The 26356-nt window shown below is 40.0% G+C and overlaps 2 protein-coding genes across 3 annotated transcripts; both read left to right on the top strand.

Moving 5' to 3' along the window:
• Positions 1 to 282: 282 nt before the first annotated feature.
• prpf8 (pre-mRNA processing factor 8) lies at positions 283 to 14553 on the top strand. Its single transcript, XM_058413593.1, has 43 exons — positions 283 to 421; positions 1099 to 1215; positions 1308 to 1476; positions 2091 to 2255; positions 2352 to 2570; positions 2647 to 2859; positions 2952 to 3077; positions 3164 to 3269; positions 3658 to 3848; positions 3956 to 4075; positions 4203 to 4392; positions 4507 to 4626; positions 5036 to 5170; positions 5251 to 5380; positions 5492 to 5688; positions 5779 to 5985; positions 6069 to 6232; positions 6342 to 6468; positions 6584 to 6776; positions 6879 to 7066; positions 7442 to 7680; positions 8039 to 8185; positions 8283 to 8493; positions 8590 to 8706; positions 8811 to 9058; positions 9372 to 9551; positions 9641 to 9776; positions 9873 to 10042; positions 10143 to 10272; positions 10359 to 10505; positions 10618 to 10778; positions 10872 to 11063; positions 11163 to 11400; positions 11505 to 11633; positions 11715 to 11828; positions 11915 to 12088; positions 12184 to 12377; positions 12490 to 12729; positions 12834 to 12975; positions 13073 to 13213; positions 13348 to 13487; positions 13693 to 13895; positions 13994 to 14553. Exons 2-43 carry the CDS (start codon positions 1107 to 1109, stop codon positions 14146 to 14148), a joined length of 7017 nt encoding a protein of 2338 aa, XP_058269576.1. The 5' UTR covers positions 283 to 421; positions 1099 to 1106; the 3' UTR covers positions 14149 to 14553.
• A 2551-nt stretch (positions 14554 to 17104) lies between these two features.
• Positions 17105 to 26172, top strand: rilp (Rab interacting lysosomal protein). 2 transcript variants are annotated; one of them, XM_058413654.1, is made up of 8 exons: positions 17105 to 17755; positions 20145 to 20271; positions 20817 to 20938; positions 22459 to 22653; positions 23141 to 23301; positions 24108 to 24230; positions 24314 to 24400; positions 24825 to 26172. In XM_058413654.1, the coding sequence occupies exons 1-8, from the start codon at positions 17447 to 17449 to the stop codon at positions 24949 to 24951; spliced, it is 1251 nt and encodes a 416-aa protein (XP_058269637.1). In that variant the 5' UTR covers positions 17105 to 17446; the 3' UTR covers positions 24952 to 26172. The 2 variants fall into 2 exon arrangements, with proteins under 2 accessions (XP_058269637.1, XP_058269638.1); XM_058413655.1 differs by having other exon boundaries at positions 17107 to 17755; positions 20148 to 20271.
• Positions 26173 to 26356: the final 184 nt, after the last annotated feature.

Raw genomic sequence — 26356 nt, 5'->3', positions numbered from 1 at the left:
AATATAATATACGTAATAAGTTTAATAGAAGTATAATACGAAGTGTGTTAATTTATTTTATTCGCATTTATTTTTTGTATTTTTTGTATTTTTTGTATTATTTATATTATTATTTATTATTTATATTAATCCAAGTTAACATTTATATAAACTGCAAAACGGTTTAGCCGTGAGCTTTTATTTATACGGAAAAATTATTTCACTTCCGGTGTAAAACCCGGGACTTTGATTTACGTAACTTTCTGCGCTTCCTTCGGAGGTCTATATACGTTACGCTAGAGAAGGTGCGTATTACCCGTTGGTGAATTGCAGTTGTCTACGCACAACGTGTAGAGTCGTTTACCTTGTGCGCCATTCTGCAGAGCTGAGCAGGAAACTGTAGCGGGCCGGCCGCAGTGGAGAGAAACTGCTTTTAAATCAAGTAAGATGTCTTCAGATTTGTTTAAAATGTTTCATTTTAAATATTTGCAGTCCGCGATTGTGCGTACTCGGTGTCCTGTGCTGTATGGAGCGCGATGCTAATTAGCTAAGCTAATCTAGCTAGCATTGTTAAGTATCGCACGACATTGTGTTGTGCTAGCTAATGCTAGCTATCGTCCCAGTAATCTTCCCGTTAAAATAGTTTAATAGTTCACATATTTTTTTTGTTGATTTGTTATGTTAAATTAATTTATCGGGTCATGAAATAAATAAGTCCTGCTTTGGAGTGACGAGTTTTTGCAGAAGCAAGTCAATTATTCCTGTTGCTAGCTAGAGCTAACTGATGTAAAAAAAAAATAATAATAATAAAAAAATAAATGGGTTAAATGGATTTTAAGTCTCGCGCTCGTGGAGCTCTTCCTGACGGTCATGCTTATGATGGCGTCTGGCGACTTGCTGTGTTTTTATTAGTGACCATTAGTGCATCAGTTCATTTAATAGATAATGATTTTCAGTAGCACTGCCTGCTCAGAGGCTGCATTGAAATCTGCACACTGATACGCTACAGAGCATGTGGTGATCTAGTTTGAGAGCTCCTGTAGTGCTGTGGGTTTATTCATGTCCTTCTATCATGCTGGAGCTGAGTGTTCCTTATTTCCTACTCTTTCTGTCCCACAGCCGCTGCCATGGCAGCTGCATTTCCTTACAGAGGAGTCCCAGGTGGGATGCCACCAGGTGTTCCTCCTCCTGCCCCTGTTCCTGATTACATGACTGAGGAGAAACTGCAAGAAAAAGGTGAGTCCTTGTGGTCTTTGTGTGTGTGTGCTTCAGATACATGCAGATTTGTTTCATTCATGTTTATTGTTATTTACTATTATTTATTTTAGCCCGAAAATGGCAACAGCTGCAGGCGAAGCGCTACTCTGAGAAGAGGAAATTCGGTTTCGTGGATACTCAGAAGGAGGACATGCCTCCTGAGCATGTGCGCAAAATTATCAGGGACCATGGAGACATGACCAACAGGAAGTTCCGTCATGACAAACGAGTCTACCTTGGGTAAATCAGAATAAATCTACACAATTGTTTTACATATCCATTGTTAGTGTTATTAGAGTCATGTTGTAAGGTTCAGGTACTTTATAACTGTACGATACATAATATATGCATGTGAAATATGGAGAGAAGAATAAAGAGGAAAAACTCTGAGTGCTCTCACATTTGCACCTTTTTTTCCCTATTTAGTTTGATTTAAACATTGGTGCATTTTCTCCATTAGTACAACTAGTTTTGGACAGGTGAAGCAGCAGCCAGATTTTGGTGTGGAGAAAAACCCTGTCACAGTGATGTGCTCTTGGGCTGTTTCTAAGTGAACTGTAGTGACTTGTGCTGCAGATCTTGTACATAGTGTTGTAAACTAGTTATTTATATAAATATCAAGTAATATAATGAGTAGCAGCTCTGTGATTTTTGAGCTTGGCAAATGATCTCTCGAGTGTTCTTCCAAGCGATGTTTGAAGCGATTAAAGAAGTACTATTTCACCTGTATATGCCCAAGAGCTACAGAAAAGCCTGCCACATTTAGAATGTCTGTAAAGAAGTTTGGTTTAGTACTGTGTGACTTGCTAAAAATTACACAATTTCTGATGTTCTTTTTTTTTTTTTATTTGTAGGGCTCTGAAATATATGCCTCATGCAGTTCTCAAGCTGTTGGAGAACATGCCCATGCCCTGGGAGCAGATCAGAGATGTACCAGTGCTGTACCACATTACAGGGGCTATTTCTTTTGTTAATGAAATTCCCTGGGTCATTGAGCCTGTCTACATTGCGCAGTGGGGGTAAGATGCTTCTCTAATTAAATGCTTTTAGAAGTTGTGGTGGAGATGCTAAATCCTGAAGTCTTATAATAAATAACTGCTCCTTTTCACAACTAGTACAATGTGGATCATGATGCGACGTGAGAAAAGAGACAGGAGACACTTCAAGCGTATGCGTTTCCCTCCCTTCGACGATGAAGAGCCTCCCCTGGATTACGCAGATAACATCCTTGATGTGGAGCCTCTGGAAGCCATTCAAATGGAGCTGGACACTGAGGAGGACGGCTCTGTGGTGGAGTGGTTTTATGAGCATCAGCCCTTGAAAGATACAACAAAGTAAGTGAAGGACGGTTAAAATATCACTGTTTGGGCAGGCCCTTCCTTAACCCCCCACCTTCTTTCACTTTCACAGGTATGTCAATGGAACTACATACAGACACTGGCGGTTCAGTTTGCCCATGATGTCTACACTGTATCGTTTGGCCAATCAACTGCTTACTGATTTGGTGGACCGTAACTACTTTTACCTCTTTGACCTGAAGGCCTTTTTCACTTCAAAGGCATTGAACATGGCGATCCCTGGAGGACCCAAATTTGAACCCCTAGTCAGAGACATCAATCTACAGTATGTGTATTTATAAACATATCAACCACTGATGCAAAGCAGTTCACTCTGTAAACTTATGATTTGACCTCATCTGCTTTATATTTCTACAGGGATGAAGACTGGAATGAGTTTAATGACATCAACAAGATCATCATCAGACAGCCTATTAGGACAGAGTACAAGATTGCGTTCCCGTACTTGTACAACAACCTTCCCCATCACGTGCACCTCACTTGGTACAAGCCCTATTTACAGTTTGATTGTCACACAGCGTAATTAAATTTTCCTAATTCTAATCCACTAATGACTGATTTATATCCAGGTACCACACACCTAATGTGGTGTTCATCAAGACAGAGGATCCTGATCTCCCTGCCTTCTACTTTGACCCACTCATTAATCCCATCTCTCACAGGCACTCAGTTAAAGTAAGCAACATGCCAGAATTTGGGATAATCATTTATATATTTGCTTAAGACCATGTATATATTTGTTTCTTAGAAAGAGAAATATCATATCTATCTTAATGTAAAACATTAGTGTAATGGTGATTGATATAATACAGGATAGGAAAGTTTATAGGGTTTCTTAGATAATCAGGATATTGTATCCTGATAGAATTGTAAGTTTGTATGGTTTATAGCTTTTAATCTTAAACTTAATTTAATCAGCATAGTGTTGTGTCCTATTTTTTCTGTCTAGAGATCATTTAAAATGAAATGGATGAGGGTTTCTTTGACCATTTCCTGTAAAATAGCTTTTGACCACCGTTATAATTTAAAGCTCTTAATTTAAAATCACACCTCTTGTTCTCAGAGCCAGGAGCCACTGCCTGATGATGATGAAGAGTTTGAACTTCCTGAGTATGTGGAGCCATTCCTCAAGGAGACACCTCTGTACACTGACCACACAGCCAACGGAATTGCTTTGTTGTGGGCACCTCGTCCGTTCAACCTGCGGTCAGGGAGAACCCGTCGTGCAATCGATGTTCCTCTCATCAAGAACTGGTGAGCTTTGAGCAATACGCTAATGTGTAGTTCAGTTCAGCAGAGAAAGTGTTCTTCAAGGATGACTTGTATACCTTATTTAATACATTTTTTTAAACTCTCTTCAGGTACCGTGAGCATTGCCCTGCAGGGCAGCCTGTAAAAGTTCGTGTCTCTTATCAGAAACTTCTGAAGTACTATGTGCTAAATGCTTTGAAACACAGACCCCCTAAAGCGCAGAAAAAGAGGTGAGTTATTTTGTAATTGCATATTGTGCAGTTCCTCCACACACAAACATTTTGGGGAAAAAAGAAAACCATAATGTCTTTGCAAATGTACTCCAATGGTGACTCATTTTTGTGCGTCTGTCCACAGGTACCTTTTCCGTTCTTTCAAGGCCACCAAATTCTTCCAGTCCACAAAGTTGGACTGGGTTGAGGTGGGGCTCCAGGTCTGCCGACAGGGTTACAACATGCTGAACCTCCTGATTCACAGAAAGAACCTCAACTACCTGCACTTGGACTACAACTTCAACTTGAAACCAGTGAAAACCCTCACCACAAAAGTTAGTAAATTATCTAAAATAAACTGTAATCTCCTTTCTTGATTCTGTTTTAACGTCCATGCCGCATTCTTCAGTTTCTATGCGTTTGCTTATGTTAATGTTATACTTTTCCAGGAGCGTAAGAAGTCCCGTTTCGGGAATGCGTTCCACTTGTGCCGTGAGATTCTTCGTCTGAGCAAACTGGTTGTGGACAGCCATGTACAGTACAGACTGGGGAATGTTGATGCTTTCCAGGTACTACTGCTTTTCACGTAATCAAACCTGTGCATAAATAGTGTCCCAAAGTCTCCATTCATACTCTTTTTAGCAGAATGTCACTTTATTTCCAAAACATCCTCTAAATCATTAGACACTGAATCGTCTCTTCTAACTTGCCATGTTTCCTTTTAAAATCCAACGCAACCTTGCAACAGTTTCCTGATCCAGCCATTAGAATGATTTCAAAGTGTTCTACTTTTATCCGTCTTGCGGGGGGAAAAAAATACACTATAAACTAGATATCAAAACTTTTCGGAAGACATTTCGTTAAAGTATTGATATCATCTATATACGGAGACTTTTGGGATTTCCAGCACATCTCCAGTGACGTACGCTGAGCTTTATTCAGATATTTTAGTCATAAAGTGTTCTTATTTCTCTGTAGTTGGCAGATGGACTGCAGTATATCTTTGCCCATGTTGGTCAGCTGACTGGCATGTATCGCTACAAGTACAAACTGATGAGGCAGATCAGGATGTGCAAGGATTTGAAACATCTCATTTATTATCGCTTCAACACAGTAAGTGCCGTTTTTTAGGAGTTGAAAGAAGAAATTTTATGTTTTCAGGCAAATATAAATTGATGTGGTTTTGTTATTAGGGGCCAGTTGGGAAGGGACCAGGATGTGGCTTTTGGGCTCCGGGATGGAGAGTGTGGCTCTTCTTCATGAGGGGCATCACTCCTCTCCTAGAGCGGTGGCTGGGCAACCTGTTGGCCAGGCAGTTCGAAGGTAAATAAAATTCATTTGCAGAAGGCATTAGTTTAGTTGTTTTATAAAATTGTTCAGTAATGTCTGTATTCAATAAAGATTAAAGTAAATTACTGTTGCCACTTTTGTCAGGTCGTCACTCCAAGGGAGTTGCAAAGACTGTGACTAAACAGCGTGTGGAGTCTCACTTTGACTTGGAGCTGAGAGCAGCTGTGATGCATGACATCCTGGACATGATGCCTGAGGGAATCAAACAGAACAAGGCCAGGACCATTTTGCAGCATCTCAGTGAGTCCTGGAGGTGCTGGAAGGCCAACATCCCCTGGAAGGTGTGCAGCCATGTCTTTTATATATTGTATATTTTAGTTTGGGATCATTTTCCATCATATATGCAAAAAATAATTGTCATTATTTTACAGGTTCCAGGACTTCCCACCCCCATTGAAAACATGATCCTGAGATATGTCAAAGCCAAAGCTGACTGGTGGACCAACACAGCACATTACAACCGAGAGCGAATCAGGCGAGGAGCTACTGTGGACAAAACTGTCTGCAAGAAAAACCTTGGCCGCCTCACACGACTCTACCTGAAGGCTGAGCAGGAGAGACAACACAATTACCTAAAGGTAAAGATGTGCTCTTTCAGGCACAACAGAGCTTGTCTTTAAGGGGAAGAAAATATTTATCAGCTGTATTTGGTCTGTCTCAGGATGGACCATACATCACTGCCGAAGAGGCCGTGGCTATCTACACCACCACAGTGCACTGGCTGGAGAGTCGACGCTTCTCTCCAATTCCCTTTCCTCCTCTCTCATACAAACATGACACCAAGCTGCTCATCCTGGCTCTGGAGAGGCTCAAAGAGGCTTACAGGTCAGTGTAGACTCTTCCAAACAGATAACACAGAGCACTGATAGTGATTTAATCAATTTATTTAGAATGCCATCTAACACTTTTTCTGTTTTTTTTTTTTGTGTGTTAGTGTGAAGTCAAGGTTGAATCAGTCCCAACGTGAAGAGCTGGGTCTGATTGAACAGGCTTACGACAATCCTCACGAGGCTTTGTCCAGAATCAAGCGTCATCTCCTCACTCAGAGAGCATTCAAAGAGGTGAGTATGTACACGTGTATAAGCACAGCACGGAGATGCTATCGAGGCTTTTTTGTCTATCTTGTCCTCCACTGTTCTACCATGCGTGTTTCAGTGCTGTTTGTAATATCTCCAGGTGGGCATCGAGTTTATGGACCTATACAGTCACCTTGTGCCTGTGTATGATGTGGAGCCTCTGGAGAAGATCACAGACGCTTACCTGGACCAGTACTTGTGGTATGAGGCTGACAAGCGCAGGCTTTTCCCACCATGGATCAAACCTGCTGACACGGAGCCACCTCCACTGCTTGTATACAAGTGGTGCCAAGGTGAGAGACAATGCTGCCCTTTGTATGATGTGGTCAATGGCAAGTGTCGGTCGTCTGATAACACGTAAATTATCATTTTAAATCTCATTAATTTTTTTCCAGGGATCAACAACCTGCAGGATGTGTGGGAGACCACAGAGGGAGAGTGTAATGTCATGCTGGAGTCACGCTATGAGAAAATGTATGAAAAGATTGACTTGACCCTGCTTAATAGGCTCCTGCGTCTGATTGTCGACCACAACATTGCCGATTACATGACCGCAAAGAACAACGTGGTCATCAATTACAAGGTTTGCCTTATTTTAATTTTAATATTTACAAATTTGAAAACCTTTAAGATTGCTAACTCTGAAATGATTTAAAACATACAAATGTACCTGAATTAAATGTTATATTTAAAATTTATATTATGTGTAAGTAGTTTTTTTCTGTCTCACACAGAGCTCCTATGAGCATTTTAAATGCTCAGTTAAATACCAAAAAAATTTCATTAAGTGAAAATGACAATCTGGTACATGTGTGGTATAAAACTGTTGCTGTAGGTAAATACATGTTATGCAAAAAAAAAAAAGGTGACTTATAAAACAAAACGGCATAGAGTTGTCATTGTTACTTCATTATTTTATAGGAAAGCAGCACTTTATTTTGTTCTTGCTTTGCTTTAGGACATGAACCACACCAACTCGTACGGTATCATCAGGGGCCTGCAGTTTGCCTCCTTCATTGTGCAGTACTATGGGCTGGTGATGGACCTGCTCGTTCTGGGTCTTCACCGTGCCAGCGAGATGGCCGGACCCCCACAGATGCCCAACGATTTCCTCAGCTTCCAGGACAGTGCTACAGAGATTGCCCACCCCATTCGCCTGTACTGCAGATACATCGACCGCATCCACATGTTCTTCAGGTCAGTGTCACCTGCAAAATAATGTCTGGACCATTTGAAGCAGTTTTCTTAATATACGGTTGTATGAAAAATCAGGAACAAATGGTGAGCAATATCCGTGAATATAACTTGATGCAGTGGCGAGGGGGGGAGGAGGCTTAGACTGTAAGGGTGAACATGTAGAGCATATGTTGCCCCTAATAATTGCATTATTAATTTTGTTTGGCTATCATTGGTTTCTGATTTTACTATTTATTTATTTTTTTAGTTTGATTTTATGTTTTTAAAGGTTTCAAACTGAGAGTGCTAATTAATGCACTATCAATTTTATTTTTAAAATTTCGGCGAATGGGTCAAAAGAGTATTCGTGTTTTCTCAGGTTTTCTGCCGATGAGGCCAGGGATCTGATTCAACGCTACCTTACCGAGCACCCTGATCCCAACAATGAGAACATTGTAGGCTACAACAATAAGAAGTGCTGGCCCAGAGATGCTAGAATGAGACTGATGAAGCATGATGTTAACCTGTAAGCATAAACACACTTATTCACTTTATAAAACACTTTAAATAGCTTAAATTTGCATATATGACTTTGCTGCTGTTTTTCCCCATGACTCCTCAAGGGGCCGTGCCGTGTTCTGGGACATTAAGAATCGCCTTCCTCGCTCTGTGACCACTGTGCAGTGGGAGAACAGCTTTGTGTCAGTATACAGTAAAGACAACCCTAACCTGCTCTTCAACATGTGTGGATTTGAGTGCCGCATCCTGCCCAAATGCCGCACCAGTTATGAGGAGTTCACTCACAAGGACGGGGTGTGGAACTTGCAGAATGAGGTCAGTACACTAAATTTCAATCATTGTAAGCTTACAGCAGCCTTTAAGAACGTTATCAAATGCTGCATGGTTTGGCTAACTGGTACATATCTCCAGGTGACCAAGGAAAGGACAGCACAGTGCTTCCTGCGAGTGGATGATGAATCAATGCAGAGGTTCCATAACAGAGTGCGACAGATTCTCATGGCCTCTGGATCCACCACTTTCACCAAGGTATGAGAGAAGAAAGTAAAGGAATATGGCGTTGTCACTATGACCTCATTTATAGCACTGAATTGTTATATTACTCTCATTTTTGTGTCTTCTGTCCTTTTCAGATCGTGAACAAATGGAACACGGCTCTGATTGGTCTGATGACCTATTTCCGTGAGGCTGTGGTGAACACTCAGGAGTTGCTTGATCTTTTGGTGAAATGTGAAAATAAGATCCAGACCCGTATCAAGATTGGTCTGAACTCCAAAATGCCTAGCCGATTCCCTCCTGTTGTCTTCTACACCCCCAAAGAGTTAGGAGGTCTGGGCATGCTTTCTATGGGTCACGTCCTCATCCCGCAGTCTGACCTCAGGTAATTTTTGTACAGTCGAATGATTGTCCTAGTCTGGCACATCAGCATCACGTTCAGACATAGTGATGGATATAAATGTAAATAAACTAACACTGTGGATAAGACTAGACTAGGAAGGTTATAAGTTCAGATTCCAAGAACTGCTTGAGCATGGTCCTTAACCCCCAACTGCTTTTACAGTTTTATAAATGAGAGAAATGTAAGCTGCTTTGAATAAGGTTGTTTGCTAAATACCATAATTGTAAAATAAACTATATTTAGTGTGATAGCTGTTAATTTGGATCATGAGGAAGTTTTATTTGTGCATTACCAGGTGGTCCAAACAGACAGACGTGGGCATCACTCACTTCCGTTCCGGTATGAGTCACGAGGAGGATCAGCTGATTCCCAATCTGTATCGCTACATCCAGCCATGGGAGAGTGAGTTCATCGATTCTCAGAGAGTCTGGGCAGAATATGCTCTCAAGAGACAGGAGGCCATTGCCCAGAACAGGTATAATAATCCCAAAAAGAATTAAATGCAAATTAAATAAATGTTTTTGTTGTTGTACTTAGAAAAAACTTTGTTTTGTAATGTTCTAGACGTTTGACTCTTGAGGATTTGGAGGATTCCTGGGACAGAGGTATTCCTCGCATCAACACCCTATTCCAGAAAGACAGGCACACATTGGCCTATGACAAGGGCTGGAGAGTCAGAACAGACTTCAAGCAGTATCAGGTTAGAACCTTTTCCCTCAACCAATACAATTTTTATATGGATGGAGATCTTTCTAGTCATTTTTAAAGACTGATCTAATATCTGTTGTGGTCTCAGGTGCTGAAGCAAAATCCATTCTGGTGGACTCACCAGAGACACGATGGCAAACTGTGGAATCTGAATAATTACCGCACAGACATGATCCAAGCTCTAGGTGGAGTGGAAGGAATTTTGGAACACACTCTGTTCAAGGGTACATACTTTCCCACCTGGGAGGGTCTGTTCTGGTAAGGGTTACTGCTTGCCTTGTGAAAACTGGGAATCTGGCCCAGTTCATTATAAAACACTCTCAGGATTATGCTTTATTCATGCATTTCTTCTTTATAGGGAGAAGGCTAGTGGTTTTGAGGAGTCCATGAAATGGAAGAAGCTGACCAATGCCCAGAGATCCGGTCTGAACCAGATCCCCAATCGACGATTCACATTGTGGTGGTCTCCAACGATCAACAGAGCAAATGTATGCAAAAAGTCTTTCTGTAGTTATTAACCTCTCATAAATTCTCTCTGTAGCTATTGCTCATTTTCTCCGTTTTTGTTCTTTAGGTATACGTGGGTTTCCAGGTGCAGTTGGATCTCACTGGAATCTTCATGCATGGCAAAATTCCCACTCTCAAGATCTCCCTGATTCAGATCTTCAGAGCTCACTTGTGGCAGAAGATTCATGAGAGCATTGTCATGGATCTGTGTCAGGTTCAGAGTGTTTTTATTGTTTAGAAAGCAAGACTTGTAGTGGTATTTCACACCATAGCTATTCAACCCTTGACACATGTGCTTCAATGAGATTTGTGTGTATTGTCTGAAGGTGTTTGACCAAGAGCTGGATGCTCTGGAGATTGAAACTGTCCAGAAGGAAACCATCCATCCTAGGAAGTCTTATAAGATGAACTCGTCTTGCGCAGATATTCTGCTTTTTGCGTCCTACAAGTGGAACGTTTCAAGACCATCACTGCTCGCTGACTCCAAGTATGTCCTCAAACTCTGCCAGGCTACTTTCTTAGTTTTATTTTTGTTTATCAGGATCCGTATGTTTTAATTTTGCTCATCTCTTCTACACAGGGATGTTATGGACAGCACCACCACTCAGAAGTACTGGATTGACATTCAGCTCAGATGGGGAGACTATGACTCTCATGACATTGAGAGATATGCCAGGGCCAAATTTCTGGACTACACCACAGATAACATGAGTATCTACCCATCCCCTACTGGGGTGCTCATTGCCATTGATCTGGCATACAATCTGCATAGGTCAGTGTTTCTTTAGGACAGTCTACAAGGCTATTTTATATTGGGCATTTGATATTCAGGAATTGTTGTTCTAATGTGATTTGATCTGTTTTCCTGCAGTGCCTATGGAAATTGGTTCCCTGGCAGCAAACCTCTGATCCAGCAGGCCATGGCTAAGATCATGAAGGCCAACCCTGCCCTGTACGTGCTGAGGGAGCGCATCCGCAAGGGTCTGCAGCTCTACTCCTCCGAGCCCACTGAGCCCTACCTGTCCTCACAGAATTACGGAGAACTCTTCTCCAATCAGATCATCTGGTTTGTGGATGACACGAATGTGTACAGAGTCACCATCCACAAGGTAAACCAATAGCCCCTCAAGCGTTCTGTCAAGTGCACTCTTCCTGTTTTGTACCATAAGATAACCTTAATTGTGTTTGTTAATCATTATTTTTTCCATTACAGACCTTTGAGGGCAACTTGACAACCAAACCAATCAACGGTGCCATTTTCATCTTTAATCCAAGAACTGGGCAACTCTTCTTAAAGATCATTCACACATCTGTGTGGGCTGGACAGAAACGTCTGGGACAGGTGCGACTTTTGTCAACAGTGGCTCTCCTTGTCTGGTGTAAAATGGACAAAATGGTTCTAAATGGAATTTTTTCATTTTAGCTGGCCAAGTGGAAAACTGCTGAGGAAGTGGCTGCTCTTATTCGATCGCTGCCTGTTGAAGAGCAGCCCAAACAGATCATTGTGACAAGGAAGGGCATGTTGGATCCTCTTGAGGTGAGCTCACTTTAAAACCATTTGATAAATGCTGTGAGAGATGTATGTGTCATCTGTTTACCATTTGTTTTCCTCCTATTTTCTAGGTGCACTTGTTGGATTTCCCCAACATTGTCATCAAAGGCTCCGAGCTGCAGCTGCCATTCCAGGCTTGTCTAAAGGTGGAAAAGTTTGGAGACCTCATTCTGAAGGCCACTGAGCCACAGATGGTCCTGTTCAATCTGTATGATGACTGGCTTAAGACAATTTCTTCTTACACTGTAAGTTAATTTCTTCATTTTTAGTTTTGTTCTTAACAGACACTTTTTAAAGGGATAGTCATGCCTATTGCCGTACTTCCTTTTTTTTTTTGTAGGCCTTTTCACGTCTCATCTTGATCCTACGAGCCCTCCATGTGAACAACGACCGTGCAAAGGTAATCCTGAAGCCTGACAAAACCACCATCACTGAGCCACATCACATCTGGCCCACTCTGACTGACGAGGAGTGGATCAAGGTGGAGGTGCAGCTCAAAGATCTCATCTTGGCTGATTATGGTAAAAAGAACAAGTAAGTAAGCTCTCCGTGTGGAAGAAAATGTGAATGTCCTTATGAAGCAAGCTTTTAGTGGAAAATAGAATAAAATATATTTTATTGAGAAGTTTATTTTTCTTTCTTCCAGTGTGAACGTGGCTTCTCTGACACAGTCTGAGATCAGGGACATCATCCTGGGTATGGAGATCTCTGCTCCATCTCAGCAGAGACAGCAGATTGCTGAGATTGAGAAGCAGACTAAAGAGCAGTCTCAGCTAACAGCTACGCAGACTCGTACCGTTAACAAGCATGGTGATGAAATCATTACCTCCACCACCAGCAACTATGAGACCCAAACCTTCTCCTCAAAGACTGAATGGAGAGTCAGGTAGGACATGACCAAGATCATGGAAATGTTCTCCCTGTTGAGGCAGTGAATGTCCTATATTCTTGCTGATGCACTGTAAGCATACTTCTCTCTCTCATTTGTAGGGCGATCTCTGCAGCCAACTTGCACTTACGTACCAACCACATCTACGTGTCTTCTGATGACATTAAAGAAACTGGATACACTTACATTCTGCCTAAGAATGTGCTGAAGAAGTTCATCTGCATCTCTGACTTGCGTGCTCAAGTGAGTCACAACTTTTGCTTTTCTCTACAGTATCGTGTTTTATATTTGTTTCTTGTTTTGTTTATCTGTTTGTTTTTTTCTTTCTGATTTCCAATAGATTGCGGGATATCTGTATGGTACAAGTCCTCCTGATAACCCACAGGTGAAAGAAATCCGCTGCATTGTGATGGTGCCACAATGGGGCACCCATCAAACTGTTCACCTGCCCAATCAGCTTCCACAGCATGAATATCTCAAGGTCTGTCTCTGTTCTTTAGTTATGTATTAGAGAAGTTGTTTATGATATCCAGATCCTAGTGATGCCTCAGCAGCATTCATTCTCCAGATAATAATAAAAAAAAAAAAAAAAAAAACTAATTTTGTTTTCTATAGGAAATGGAGCCCCTTGGTTGGATCCACACTCAGCCCAATGAATCGCCTCAGTTGTCTCCCCAGGATGTCACCACACATGCTAAAGTCATGGCTGATAATCCATCCTGGGATGGAGAGAAGACCATCATTATTACATGCAGGTACGCAGGCAAAGTGCATTAGTGTCATGTCGCATCTAGTAATTGAGCAATTTAGGTAAATGGTCATGGACTTTGTGCTTCAACGCTGTTTGATTGGATAGATATTCCACATCAGCCTCAGTCAGTTTGGCTGTATATAAAAATGCCTTGAATTCTGATTGAGCAGTCATTGGGTTGCATTGATTTATTGTTCTCTCTTGTGTAGTTTCACTCCAGGATCTTGTACACTGACAGCTTATAAGCTGACTCCTAGTGGATATGAGTGGGGCAGGCAGAACACGGATAAGGGCAACAACCCCAAGGGTTATCTTCCATCTCACTATGAAAGGGTGCAGATGCTGCTGTCTGATCGCTTCCTTGGCTTCTTCATGGTGCCAGCTCAAGTGTCTTGGAACTACAATTTCATGGGTGAGTGCCTCATTAACAGGCAGAGAATAAAGAGAGCCTTAAAGCATTATTGGATGGACATTTTTTTATTTATTAATTTTCCATTTTCTCCAATCTAGGTGTCCGACACGACCCCAACATGAAATACGAATTGCAGCTGTCTAACCCGAAAGAGTTTTATCACGAGGTTCATCGGCCTTCTCACTTCCTCAATTTTGCATCGCTGCAGGAGGGTGAGATCTACAATGCTGACCGGGAGGACATGTACTCTTAGCACCACAGACTGCTACTGTTGTTCAACGAACACCTAAGAGGCTTATGCTTGCAAATCTGTTGTGCTCTGTCCTTCAAGACTTTACTAAGGTGTTTGCTTGGAAGCAATTTTAAGCACCTGTTTTAAGATTTTGTATAATGCTTCATTGTTTTTGGGCATGGTGATTTGTGTGGATGCACATTTGCCCAAAATGTATTTTTGTGTGACCGTAGTTGAAGAAGAAAACTACATCAACGTTCCTTGCTAATGATCAATGCTCTTTTTCTTTTTTTTTCATAATTTTGAAAGTACATAAAATTTGTTTTTTTTTAATAAGTCAGTTGTAATGTCCCTTTAGCTATGTTGTGCAACTTTCATGTACATGGTAGTTTGGGTTAAAAATAAAGATCAACACTTGAAGCTTGAGACTGTTTTTCTATTGCAACCGTTGAACAAGTTTGACTACATTTTGTTTTTGTTTGTGCAATGTCAAAAAATATTAAAATGACTTTAACCTCACATTTTCAACTGATTTACATCAAAGGCACCAACCTCATTTTATGCAACAGGCCACATTACACTTAGTCCAATGTCAAGTGGAGTCAGATTAAACAATGGTCATGGTTGTTGGCATTTTTTCTGGGTATATTGTAAATGCACAAACGGGTTGCTCATGTACTTTCCACAAATCAGAAAAAGGCTGCAGTTCATTACCAAATAATGCTTAATTTAGTTCAGTCCTGATGATCCCTTTTATTTATTGTCCCTCATATCCAAGGACTGTTTATAAAAGGAGCTAATCTGCTAAATTTTAGAGTTAAGTAAACTTAACTCTAAACTGCAGTCAGGGTTAATTCAATCGAATTTCGTTTGTATAACGCTTTTAACATTGACATTGTCACAAAGCAGCTTTGTAAAGGTGATGGTGACCAAGAAAAACTCTTAGTAAATATTTGGATAAAACCTTGACAGGATCCTGACTCGAAAGGGAACCAGTCTTTACCTGTGTGACACTGGAGGGTGAAATTATTATAATTTTCCTTATACAGTCAAAAAGTATAAGTGCTTAACCAGAAATTCTATGATTAATTAATACCCTGAACAATTTTCATATAATTTGTGCAATAAAAAGTGAGTTTTGAGTATTAATACTGCAAAGCAACTGACAGAGGCTGTATTGGAGCTTTTCATAGCATGTTGCAAGACTATACTGCCCCTGAAGATGCCTTTGTTAATGAAATGCAGTTTAACTGCATCAGTGTCGGATCTGTGATGTGCTCTGACCTGGTCAATCCATGATGCAATGATGTAAATGTGCTGTATTTCAGGGTTTCCCCACACTTTTTAAAAATAGAAATGTAAGTACATTTACACATAGGTAAAATCATATTGTCCTGTAATTTCTTCCTGATATTTTCATGTATACAACTTCCCACATTTACATTTAAGCAATTTATGTTAATACAGAAAAATGTTACTGAAATTGCTACTATTTTTAGATTTTTTTTTCCCCCATTCAATTAGATTAGGTGTACATACACTGATCAGGCTTAACATTATAAGCACTATTATCTCCCCATCATGGCACCTGTTAGTGGGTGGGATATATTAGGCAGCAAGTGGACATTTTGTCCTCAAAGTTGATGTGTTAAAAGCAGGAAAATTGGGCAAGTGTAAGGATTTGAGTGAGTTTGACGAAGGGCCAAATTGTGATGGCTAGACCACTGGATCAGAGCATTTCCAAAACTGCAGCTCTTGTGGGGTGTTCCCGGTCTGCAGTGGTCAGTATCTATCAAAAGTCGTCCAAAGAAGGAACAGTGGTGAACCGGTGACAGGTCATGGGCAGATGAGCTACTGTTGCTCAGATTACTGAAGACCTTAATGCTAGTTCTGATAGAAAGGGGTCAGAATACACAGTGCATGATGGGTCAGAGCTGTTTTGGCAGCAAAAGGGGAACCAACACAATATTAGGCAGGTGGTCATAATGTTATGCCTGATCAGTGTAAATAGACAGAATGTATGAAATTTTAATTTTAAAGCCAATTTACTTTTACCTACCTAACTGAACAAACAAATACCAATACTCAAATTTTATGACTTTCAGCCTAAATATAGTGTGAAATGTATTTCCTAAAATTGTCTCTTACCAGGACCAACTGATAGCAAAATATTTTGCTTAGTTTTAACAGTCGTTAATGCTGGTTCTGATAGAAAGGTGTCAGAATACACCAACACAATGGGTGACCAACACAATATTAGGCAGGTTAGAACCACTAACCTCTCACATTAATAACAAAAATACAGCACCAACTAACAAATTTGAACCAGAATCATTAAACACATTACAGATACACTTTTAGATATGTCTAAAAGTAAGAACACCCGACTAATCATACCATTACATGCTTTCTGCACATCCCATTTCAGATATTATTACACTGTGAAGGTTATAACCTGTGTCATAAGTGCTGTTATAACAACCATTCTTCTGAGAAAAAGCCCATATGGGTGTGATGGACATGTGTCCAGATACCTTTGATCGGTATAAATATATGTGTAGTGTAGTTTAGGGTAATGTTTCCTTTTAAATGGTACCGGGCATTAAAAATATAAAATCCTAAGGTTACTGAGGGGCCTTCGGAAACTTTCAGAAACACATTTCTCAAAAAGTTCCTCTTTCACAGTAGGGATTTCCGCCAGTCTTACTAATAGTGTCTACACTAAAAGCACTATTTATATGCATGATACCCTGACTTATTAAAAGTCCATATATAATTAGGAGGATCTAAAACGTTGTGCACATAATGTTACATACATACATTGTGTATTATGAGTATTCACTGGTACTCAGCTTTATACTGTATAGATGTAAGATCTGCTGAGTGATCCTGAACACACCACTCAGCTTCATTGGTCAGGAGAGAAGGAGGATCCAGAAATAGGGAAATAAGCCAGGAGGTCCTTATTGCTCCCACTGTGTTGTGTTGTGTTGTGTTGTGTTGTGTTGTGTAGGAGTGCATTATGCAAACACTGGAGCTGACTGGTGTAGGTGTTAAGCTGTGGATCCCATTCTACAACGTGTTAATGGATCACATCGGATCAATCGGAGTAATCTGTTAAACTAGACAGGGACACAGAAGGCGTCTTGTTTATTGCTTGATCTCCATGGACTGTCATTGGGTCAAAACCGAAACCTGAAACCATACAAAACCAACCACATTCTCGGAATAGCCCTTGAAATGCCAGGCTGCTGCGCGTGCTTTCATGGGGATCTACTGTCTTCTTCTTCTTCTCAGCTCCTGATATTTTGACTCCGCGATGGAAACCATCAAGTCCAACCAAGAGGGAACAAAGTTGCACGAGTGTTTCGAAAGGACCATTTCTTCTCTAGCCGTGGACGATGTGTACGACATTGCCAAGGTGATCGGCTCCGATGTGGAAAAGCTCATCGACAGCTATGGCAAGACGAGTGTCGAGACTCTGGTGCCTAAGATAGTGAAAGTCCTCGAGCTCTTGGAGAGCTTCACAGCCAGCTATCACACACAGAAATCTAAGGAGGAAAATCTACTGAGGGCGTTTGAAACACTACAGGTTCAAAAGAAGGAGACTAACAAGACGGACAGTCGCGTAAGACACACACACACACACACACGGTCCGACATTTCACCAGGAAAAGTTTAGTTTTGTACCCCAGACCATAATGTCACTATAATTAGAGAAATGTAATTTATCCTAACTCCCAAATGTCTCTTTACTTCCTATATAAGTGCACTCCATAGGGTAGGACACGCACCACGGAGGCTATAATGTTCAGTAAGAAGCCATATTGGATTAAGCAGGCTGCTAGCTCAGTGTGAACGTCTTTTCAGAAGAATATCTTACACATAACAGGTTATAAGTGTGATAATTGTATTTCATCACAATAGCGTTTCCAAAGCATTAAAGTCATGTTTAATCCCCACCCGATACAAAATCTCCGGAGTTGCGAGGTAAATCGCCACAGGTTGTGTTAGACTAGATGACCACTGGACAGCTGTGTAACACAGGGGATTTTTATGCCAAATGCGGTCATCATAAGCAAGCAGATCCAGATCACGTGCACAAAACAAGTTCAGAGAACATAATGTTCAGGTTTTCAGGTCAAACCTACCCTAAAACTAGCTAAAAACACAAACAAACACATTCCCCACTTAAACCCCATACACACTTTCAGACCCTATTTCGGTCTATGACTATCAAATCACTATTTATGAACTAAAATGCTTTGTACAATACTAAATTATGCAATATCTTGCAAAATAAACATATTGTGGTGTTACAACCCAGAAATGAAACTGATTTGATTAGTTTTCATTTCATTTATCTTCACCAGATCATATCTAGTGTGCTAAATGACACTATATTGCCAAACATTTTGGGACACCCTTCCAAATCATTGAATGTAGTGTGTAGTTTTGGGTGTAGTTTTTCAGGGGCCTTGGCTCCTTAGTTTCAGTGAAACTCTTAATCCTTCAGGATACCAAGACATTCTGGACAATTTCATGCTCCCAACTTTGTGGGAACAGTTTGGGGATGACCCCTTCTTGTTCTAGCATGACCGGGCACCAGTGCACAAAGCAAGGTCCATAAAGACATGGATGAGCGAGTTTGGTGTGGATGAACTGTTCAGAGTCCTGACCTCAACCTGATTGAACATCTTTGAGATGAATTAGGATGGAGACTGCGAGCCAGACCTTCTCATCCAGCATCAGTGCCTGACCTCACAAATGCGCTTCTAGTTGAATGGTCAAAAGTTCCCATAAACACACTCCTAAACCTTGTGGAAAGCCTTCCCAGAAGAGTTGAAGCTGTTATAGCGGCAAAGGGTGGACCGACTCCATATTACATTCATGTGCATGTGAAGGCAGACGTCCTAGTTTTGGCCTGACTCGCAGTCTCTACTCTAATTCATCCCAAAAGTGCTCTATTGGGTTGAGGTCAGTCAAGTAATACAGGTGTTTGTCTGTTTATAAATACCACGCGCATGGTCTCGTTTTCTGTACACAAAGATATTAATACAAGATTGTTGTGCCCTTGACTCTCAGGATCAGATGTACAGTTCTCAATCTCTCAGCAATACTTTAATGTTAGTTTCAGTGTGGTTACTGTATATGCCTTAATATGAATTCTGTGAATTATGTTAATCGTACAGTTAATTGAATTACTGAATAACAAGCTGGGTATTTAAATGGTAAACATAATAAAACTGAACACAGTACTTTAATATACACTATATTGCCAAAAGTTTTGGCACATCTGCCTTTACATGCACATAAAATTAACATGGAGTTGGCCCACCCTTTGCAGCTATAACTGCTTCAACTCTTCTGGGAAGGCTTTCTACAAAGGTTAGGAGTGTGTTTATGGGAATTTTTGACCATTCCTCTAGAAGCACATTTGTGTGGTCAGGCACTGATGTTGGATGAGTAGGCCTGGCTCACAGTCTCTGCTCTAATTCATCCCAAAGATCAGGTTGAGGTCAGGTCATCCCCAAACTGTTCCCACAATGTTGGGAGCATGAAATTGTCCAAAATGTTTTGGTATGCTGAAGCATTAAGAATTACTTTTACTGGAACTAAGAGGCCAAGCCCAGCCCCTGAAAAACAACCCCTGAATTCAGTGTCCCAAAACGTTTGTTTATATAGTGTAAATTTAAAGGTTTATTTCAGGTTATCATTGTTATTTCGCATGAGCTATTTTCTCACAATTTCACTGGCTGTAAATTCATATATGCAAAAAGCCCACGTTCGACACGTGGCACTAGTTCAAATATAACCCAGTTCTACTGGACAATTTAAAACCACATTATTGAAAGATCCAGATTCTAAACAAATAACTCAAAATATTCAGTGTAATCTGCTGGGTATATACCTGCATGTAAAAACTGTTCACATCCATACGTCTGTCAGTTGCTTGAATCTTCTGTCAAGAGTGTGTTCCAGCACTGTTTGATGGTGTGGGTGTGTGTGGGTTTCAGCAGGAATGGCAGCAAAAGGAACAGAAATGGAGGCTGGAGATGGAAACAATGCAGAAGGAAGTGATGCAGCTACAGGAAGAGAACCAAGAGCTGCTGGGTCGCCTGGAGAGTTCCCTCTCTAAAGAAGGTGAACTGTACAGCAAACACATCTTCACAACCAACCACACACACACACACACACACACACACACACTTATAGCTAGCTAGTTAAGTTAAAGCCATTATTAGTTTCATTTATATTAGATTCTTACATATTTTTGACCTTAGATGTCTGTTTTACTTTACAGATGTAGCTGATAAGGATTAGATTTTTAACACAGTATTCCTTTAGGCTGTTGTTCATGGAGTACATTCACATGAGTACATAAATTACAAGATTATACATTTATTCATTCATTCATTCATCCTTAGTAACAGCTTTATCCTGGTCATGGTTACATATGGAAATATGGCGCTTATCCCAAAAACACTAGGCATGAGGTGATTATACACCCTGGATGAGACCCCAGTCTATATCAGTGCCTGACACACACATTCACACATTTATTTACACCTAGGACCAATCCTCTGCTGTCGTACTGTGCCATTACCTAGGTGTGATAATTCTGAATCCTATCTCAGAGACCTCTGTCCATTATTTCTGTTAACAGTATTTTTTCCTTTTCCCCTCAGACCGTACACAGCGTCAGGAGAGAGAAGTGATGCTCAAACTTAAAGAGGTGGTGGATAAACAGCGTGACGAGCTTAGAGCCAAAGTGCAGGAGATATCCAAGATGTCTAAAGAGGTGGAAGCGGTATGGCAATTCACTTGAATCTTGTTTACTCTTGTAAACATAGTTCAGAAAAATTAACTGATCATTAAATTGATCATTAAAACAATATTAGTAAACTAACTTTTCACATTTGTACTTTAGTTCAAGTAGAAATGTAAGTAGAACACTTTCACTGAAGTAAACAGTTTTTGTATTTTGTCCTCTGCTGGTTATTGGTGAATGTTCTGTGTGCTGCAAATTCAGTATCACTAGCTGACTGTTGTAACCACAATATTCCACCCTGAAAATAATATTTACACCGATCAGGCATAACATTATGATCACTGACAGGTGAGGTGAATAACACTGATGATCTCCTCATCATGGCACCTGTTAGTGGGTGGGATATATTAGGCAGCAAGTGGACATTTTGTCCTCAAAGTTGATGTGTTAGAAGCAGGAAAAATGGGCAAGCGTAAGGATCTGAGCGAGTTTGACAAGGACCAAATTGTGATGGCTAGACGACTGGATCAGAGCATCTCCAAAACTGCAGCTCTTGTGGGGTGTTCCCGGTCTGCAGTGGTCAGTATCTATCAAAAGTGGTCCAAGTAAGGAACAGTGGTGAACGAAGTGGGGATCGAAGGCTGGCCCGTGTGATCCGATCCAACAGATGAGCTACTGTTGCTCAAATTGCTGAAGAAGTAAATGCTGGTTCTGATACAAACAAATACCAAATTCTCACATCAGATTTTGATGGCATGTTTTCAGGAGGAGAGTTCATGACTTTCAGCCTCAATATGTGAAATGTATTTCCTAACATCGTCTCTTACCATCACCAATTGATAGCAAAAAAAAAAGTGTTCAGTTTTAACAATCCACATGATTTTGGACAGTTTAGCTTGAAGACAAGTACTTGTTGTAAAGTTGGTCTAGACACACCACACAACAAAAAGAGCAAACACAGAGATATTAATTACACACAAGTAGCTTTAATTATCTGGATGGACCAACCAGAATATCTAGATAAGCTAGCCAAATCTGAACTTGTCCCAAAAGCCTGATTTAGAAAAAACAAAACGTTAATTTGCTAAATAAAGCACTAATGAAAAATATGTTGTCTCACCCTAGCCCAGGAATCAGAGATCAGTGGCTTGTGTGTGTATGATGGTTGGTGTATTGTACATTTCATATTAATCCAGCTACTGTCTCACAGCCAGCAAAGTGTTTTATAAGAATCAGATGATCAAGTCTCACATTACTATGCACCTGGCAGAATAACACAAAAGCTAAAAGCTAAACCGCAGCCTGCCCCACCTTTGACAAGAGACGAGTCTGAACAAGTTGTCTTCGACACCGATTGCATACAGTTTGCATTTTGTGTATTCCAGACTTTGATGAAATGCAGCATTCATAAAGCACACTGTTGTGGGTTACATAGTGTTTTGAAAATATTAGCCAGTGTAAACATTTCCAAACATTTCCAAAAAGGCAGGGAGTAATTTAAATTTATGTTGATCATAAGCATAAAATAAATGTACAGGTATTGTGGTGGTGTGTTTCAGCTTCAGGAGCAGTTGGATCGCTTTATGAAGATGAACGGAGAGCTGAGGAATAAACAGAGCATGATGCAGGCTCAGCTGAAGAGCACTGCCGAGAGGAAGGTAGACCTCGAGATTGAGCTGAGTGAGAAACAGAAAGAAGTAGAACGACTCGTCACACAGCTAGAGCAGGCCAAGGCAAACACTGCTCCTAACCCGGTAAGAACGGGGGGGGGGGGGGTATGTCTTAGTGTGTGTGTGTGTGTGTGTATGTGTGTGTGAATGGAGAACTGATTAAGCTCAAGAAAATCTAGTGCAAAAAAACAGGAAACGCACAGCAATAGCAAAGGGAAAGTACATTTTTCTCACAAGTTGAGTTTACGTGAGTTCCAGTAAAAAGAAATTCACTTAGAAATGAAGTGGATCAAAGACATTACGAAATGTACGTAAAGCACACTGTTGTAAAGCAGGCAAATAAATATCTCGTGACACCTCAGCGCACTCTTATATACTAGAATCAGGCCAGGCTATGATGACTTTAGAGGGTTGTTTCTGTGTAATCATTGGCAAGTCACCAGACATGAATTAGTGTCACATGTTATAAAAAATATTGCTCTAGAATTTTACCACACACTTCCTGGCTTTTACAACAGTCTATATGGTTTAGAACATCATAATCCAACACTATTTTTTTTTTTTTTTACAGAATAGTCCACCCATTGACATGACGTATAAGGTGATCATTGACCTCCTGGACCCGAATAGGCCGTGTTTCACCAAGCAAGAAATACGAGACATTTTGTTTGAGAGGAATGAGCTAAAGGCCAATCTCTTCCTGATGCAAGAAGAGCTTGCCTTCTACCAGCGGTGAGAGAGAGACACAGAAAGAGAGAGAGAGACACACAGAAAGAGAGAGATGGAGATGATAACAGAAATATAAAACGTGTTTGTTGACCTAGCTTCAGGTGTATGTTTAGTTAGCACAGTTTTAGTACACTTTTAGCATGTCTAGGTTTATGTTCAATTAAACTTGCAGATATTATTATTTTATTTTATAGTAGAGATATTATTTTAATTTTATTTTGTTTGTTTATGTATCAATTTTGAGGACATGCTGGCATTAACTTTGGTGGAATTATTTTTGTGATCTTTTTTAAATAGTTAAAATGCCCTGGAGATATCAATAATGCCCCCAAAAAAGAAATTTAGATTTATCATAAAAAATTAATAAATGCATCTCATAGTAATTACTTTTTTGCATTTTGTTAAAATATATATTTTACTTCTTAGATTCAATATTTCAAATTTTAGGTTATACAGATATAGGTTCCTCAAGCATTAGTGATGTTGTGAACTGATTTTAGTAGAGTATTTTATGCAGCACTGTCCCTTTCATTGAATATGAACATTAAAATATTATTTTATTTGGGTACTTTCCTGTAGTCAGGCTAAATTTCCATTCACTATAAATAAACCAGCACTAAACTAACATATCATTGCAAGAAAATCCTGTCTTTTACACAAGAAAGCCAGAGCAAGAAATGTTAAGTATGATTGTTTAGACAGACATTGAAACACCTATCCATACCTGTATACTTTCACACCTCTTTAAGCAGTCTGCTCTCAGTTCTCATGAGACAAAAACTGAAATCCTCTCATGTGTGAAATTACAGGGAGATCCTGAACGATGAGAGATGTCCTGGATTCTTATTGGAAGCAGTGCGTGGAGCTATAAAGAAACAGAGGACTGTCATTAAGGCTAAAATGCTGGGTATACCAGAGGACGAATGCAGCAGGTTCGAGCCGGAGTCATGATAAAGTCATTTTGTGCCATTCTGTGATGTGATTTTCAACATTTGTGTTGCTTATGTTCATGCAGTGATGAAGAGAAAGGTCCTTTGTTTGAAAAGAGAAAGGATGAAGACTGTCCTGACAGCAGACCTCGGGAATCACGCATCAGAACCCTGTAAGTTATCTGTTACCTGTGATTAACAATCATAACATCTTAATAAGCATTGATATTTGAGTTACTGGTGGAGGAATGTGTTGGTTTTGAGAGAGCGGTGAGCGGTCTGTGCATTCAAGTCCTCCGGGGAAATCGTAATTATGACATCATGTGTGTTTAAGTCACAGTAGAATAAGCGGTGTAGAGAATTAATGCATGGATGGGTACTTTCATAAGCTCATAATGTCTGAAGAAGTAAACAGAATGTTCTTTCCCCTTTTTTTAAATAAGACAATCTGTAAGTCATTTCCTCTGACCGAAAGATCTTATTCCTCTTATCTCATGCTGACTTACTTGACAGTGTGCTCATAGGAATTTCCTTTGCTTTTCTATGACCTCATTACTCATTAAAGTCGTTTGTTTTCTGCCTGCTTTGTCATATCAGCTTTGGCTATCTGAGCCGCTCGGGCAGTGATAGGAGTGGCCATCAGACCAGCAGTTCTGCATGGGAAATCATCAACGCAGATGAGCACGTGCCTGAAGTGGAGAATGGGCCTAGAGGCTCTTCTTGAGAACCTTAATGTTTTTCCCCAATCACAACACCGGCAGGAGTGTGGACCTAACCAGCTAAATCAGAATTAGCCGTACAGCTAACCAATGAGAGCAAATTACCTAAAAAAAGCTCACAGAAGATTGTAGGATTAAATTAAAAAGAAAAATCATGGAAAATATTTGGACTCTAAGACAGTCTGGCATTTGTGTGAATTTGAACATAATGGAGAAAAGAAAAGAGGACATATCCTACAATAACAATCTGTAATAATAGGTAAATTTATCTCAGAAATTGTGTTTATTAATCGAATATAGAAAAGAAAGAACTCACAATGAGCAAAAATATCTTAATTTCGTTTACTAAAAATTTGTATTTGTGACTTTAGTTTGGTGTTGATATGATATACACCATGAATGTATATGAGGAAACATCATTAATAAGAGTTTAAGGTGTTATATTTTTGTAAAGAGTGTATTTTAGTATGATCTTTAAAGCCAAAGATGCCAGCTTATATTAGAAGCAAGAGCAAAGATAATCACCCTGGTACTGTCTTCTGCCAGCAGGGGGCATTACAGAGTTTTATTTATTTCCTTTTTTTTGGGGGGGGGCGTTAATTTTGGGTCAATTAACAGGACATTTGTTTTGTACTGCTGAAATGATGTTATTCTTTTAATGTCAAATCATCCTTGTTTTTAAGAGTCAGGAAAAGAAAATTCCACAATCAAATGTCAAATTTCTATCGAATTTTATTCATTTAGTTTATGACACTCTTTGAGTGGTCTTTGCATTTAACTGCAATAAGGATGAACTTATATAAAATATAGGTTTTATTCAGAAAATTTCTGTATTAAATACAATTTGCCAGCTTATATTTAATCACTGGTAAGGTGAAGAACCAGCTGGTTATGAGCAGGGTTTTAAAAAACCTTAACACTTATTTGGAAGGCCAAAGATTTTCGTAAAGTTGAGATTTATTGTGTACATCTGAGAGGCTTTGTGTGATATCATTCAGAGGAAGCTGCTGTTTCCTTTAGGGAAAAATCAGACAGAATAGTCTGGTGTTCAGAAATAAAGGCACTGAGACTACGTCTGTCCTGTCCTGTCTATACCAGTTTAAACTGCACACGTGTTATTTACACAGAGTGAATGTTGCTCAGATTATTTTTGTATGGAGATGTAATATAACTTGCCTTTGTAATATAAATCTAAATAAATCTTTGATGTCACTGGACTCTTGTGTTGGAAATTCCGTTTTATTCTCGATTGTACTCCATTCTTTCCCTGTGTTGACTTATAATCCTTAGTAGATAACAAGAGGGATGACATCTGGTGTGCTCTCCCCTGTACAAGAAAAAAAAAAAAAACACCTCCTCTTCCCAGAATTCTAGGTTGTGTCTTTAAACAGGCCAGTGGCTGATTGAATT

Source organism: Hemibagrus wyckioides, linkage group LG17, assembly GCF_019097595.1.
Source record: "Hemibagrus wyckioides isolate EC202008001 linkage group LG17, SWU_Hwy_1.0, whole genome shotgun sequence".
Classification (NCBI taxonomy): domain Eukaryota; kingdom Metazoa; phylum Chordata; class Actinopteri; order Siluriformes; family Bagridae; genus Hemibagrus; species Hemibagrus wyckioides.
Note: the sequence above shows the minus strand (reverse complement) of the source record. Positions and strands in the feature narration are given on the sequence as shown.

Coding starts and splice junctions, on each gene's coding strand:
- rilp (XM_058413654.1), top strand. CDS start 17,447: ATGGAAACCATCAAGTCCAACCAAGAGGGAACAAAGTTGCACGAGTGT. Junction 17,756..20,144: donor CTAACAAGACGGACAGTCGC/GTAAGACACACA, acceptor TGTGGGTTTCAG/CAGGAATGGCAGCAAAAGGA. Junction 23,302..24,107: donor GAGCTTGCCTTCTACCAGCG/GTGAGAGAGAGA, acceptor GTGAAATTACAG/GGAGATCCTGAACGATGAGA.
- prpf8 (XM_058413593.1), top strand. CDS start 1,107: ATGGCAGCTGCATTTCCTTACAGAGGAGTCCCAGGTGGGATGCCACCA. Junction 2,256..2,351: donor GTCTACATTGCGCAGTGGGG/GTAAGATGCTTC, acceptor TTTCACAACTAG/TACAATGTGGATCATGATGC. Junction 11,401..11,504: donor ACAGAGTCACCATCCACAAG/GTAAACCAATAG, acceptor TTTCCATTACAG/ACCTTTGAGGGCAACTTGAC.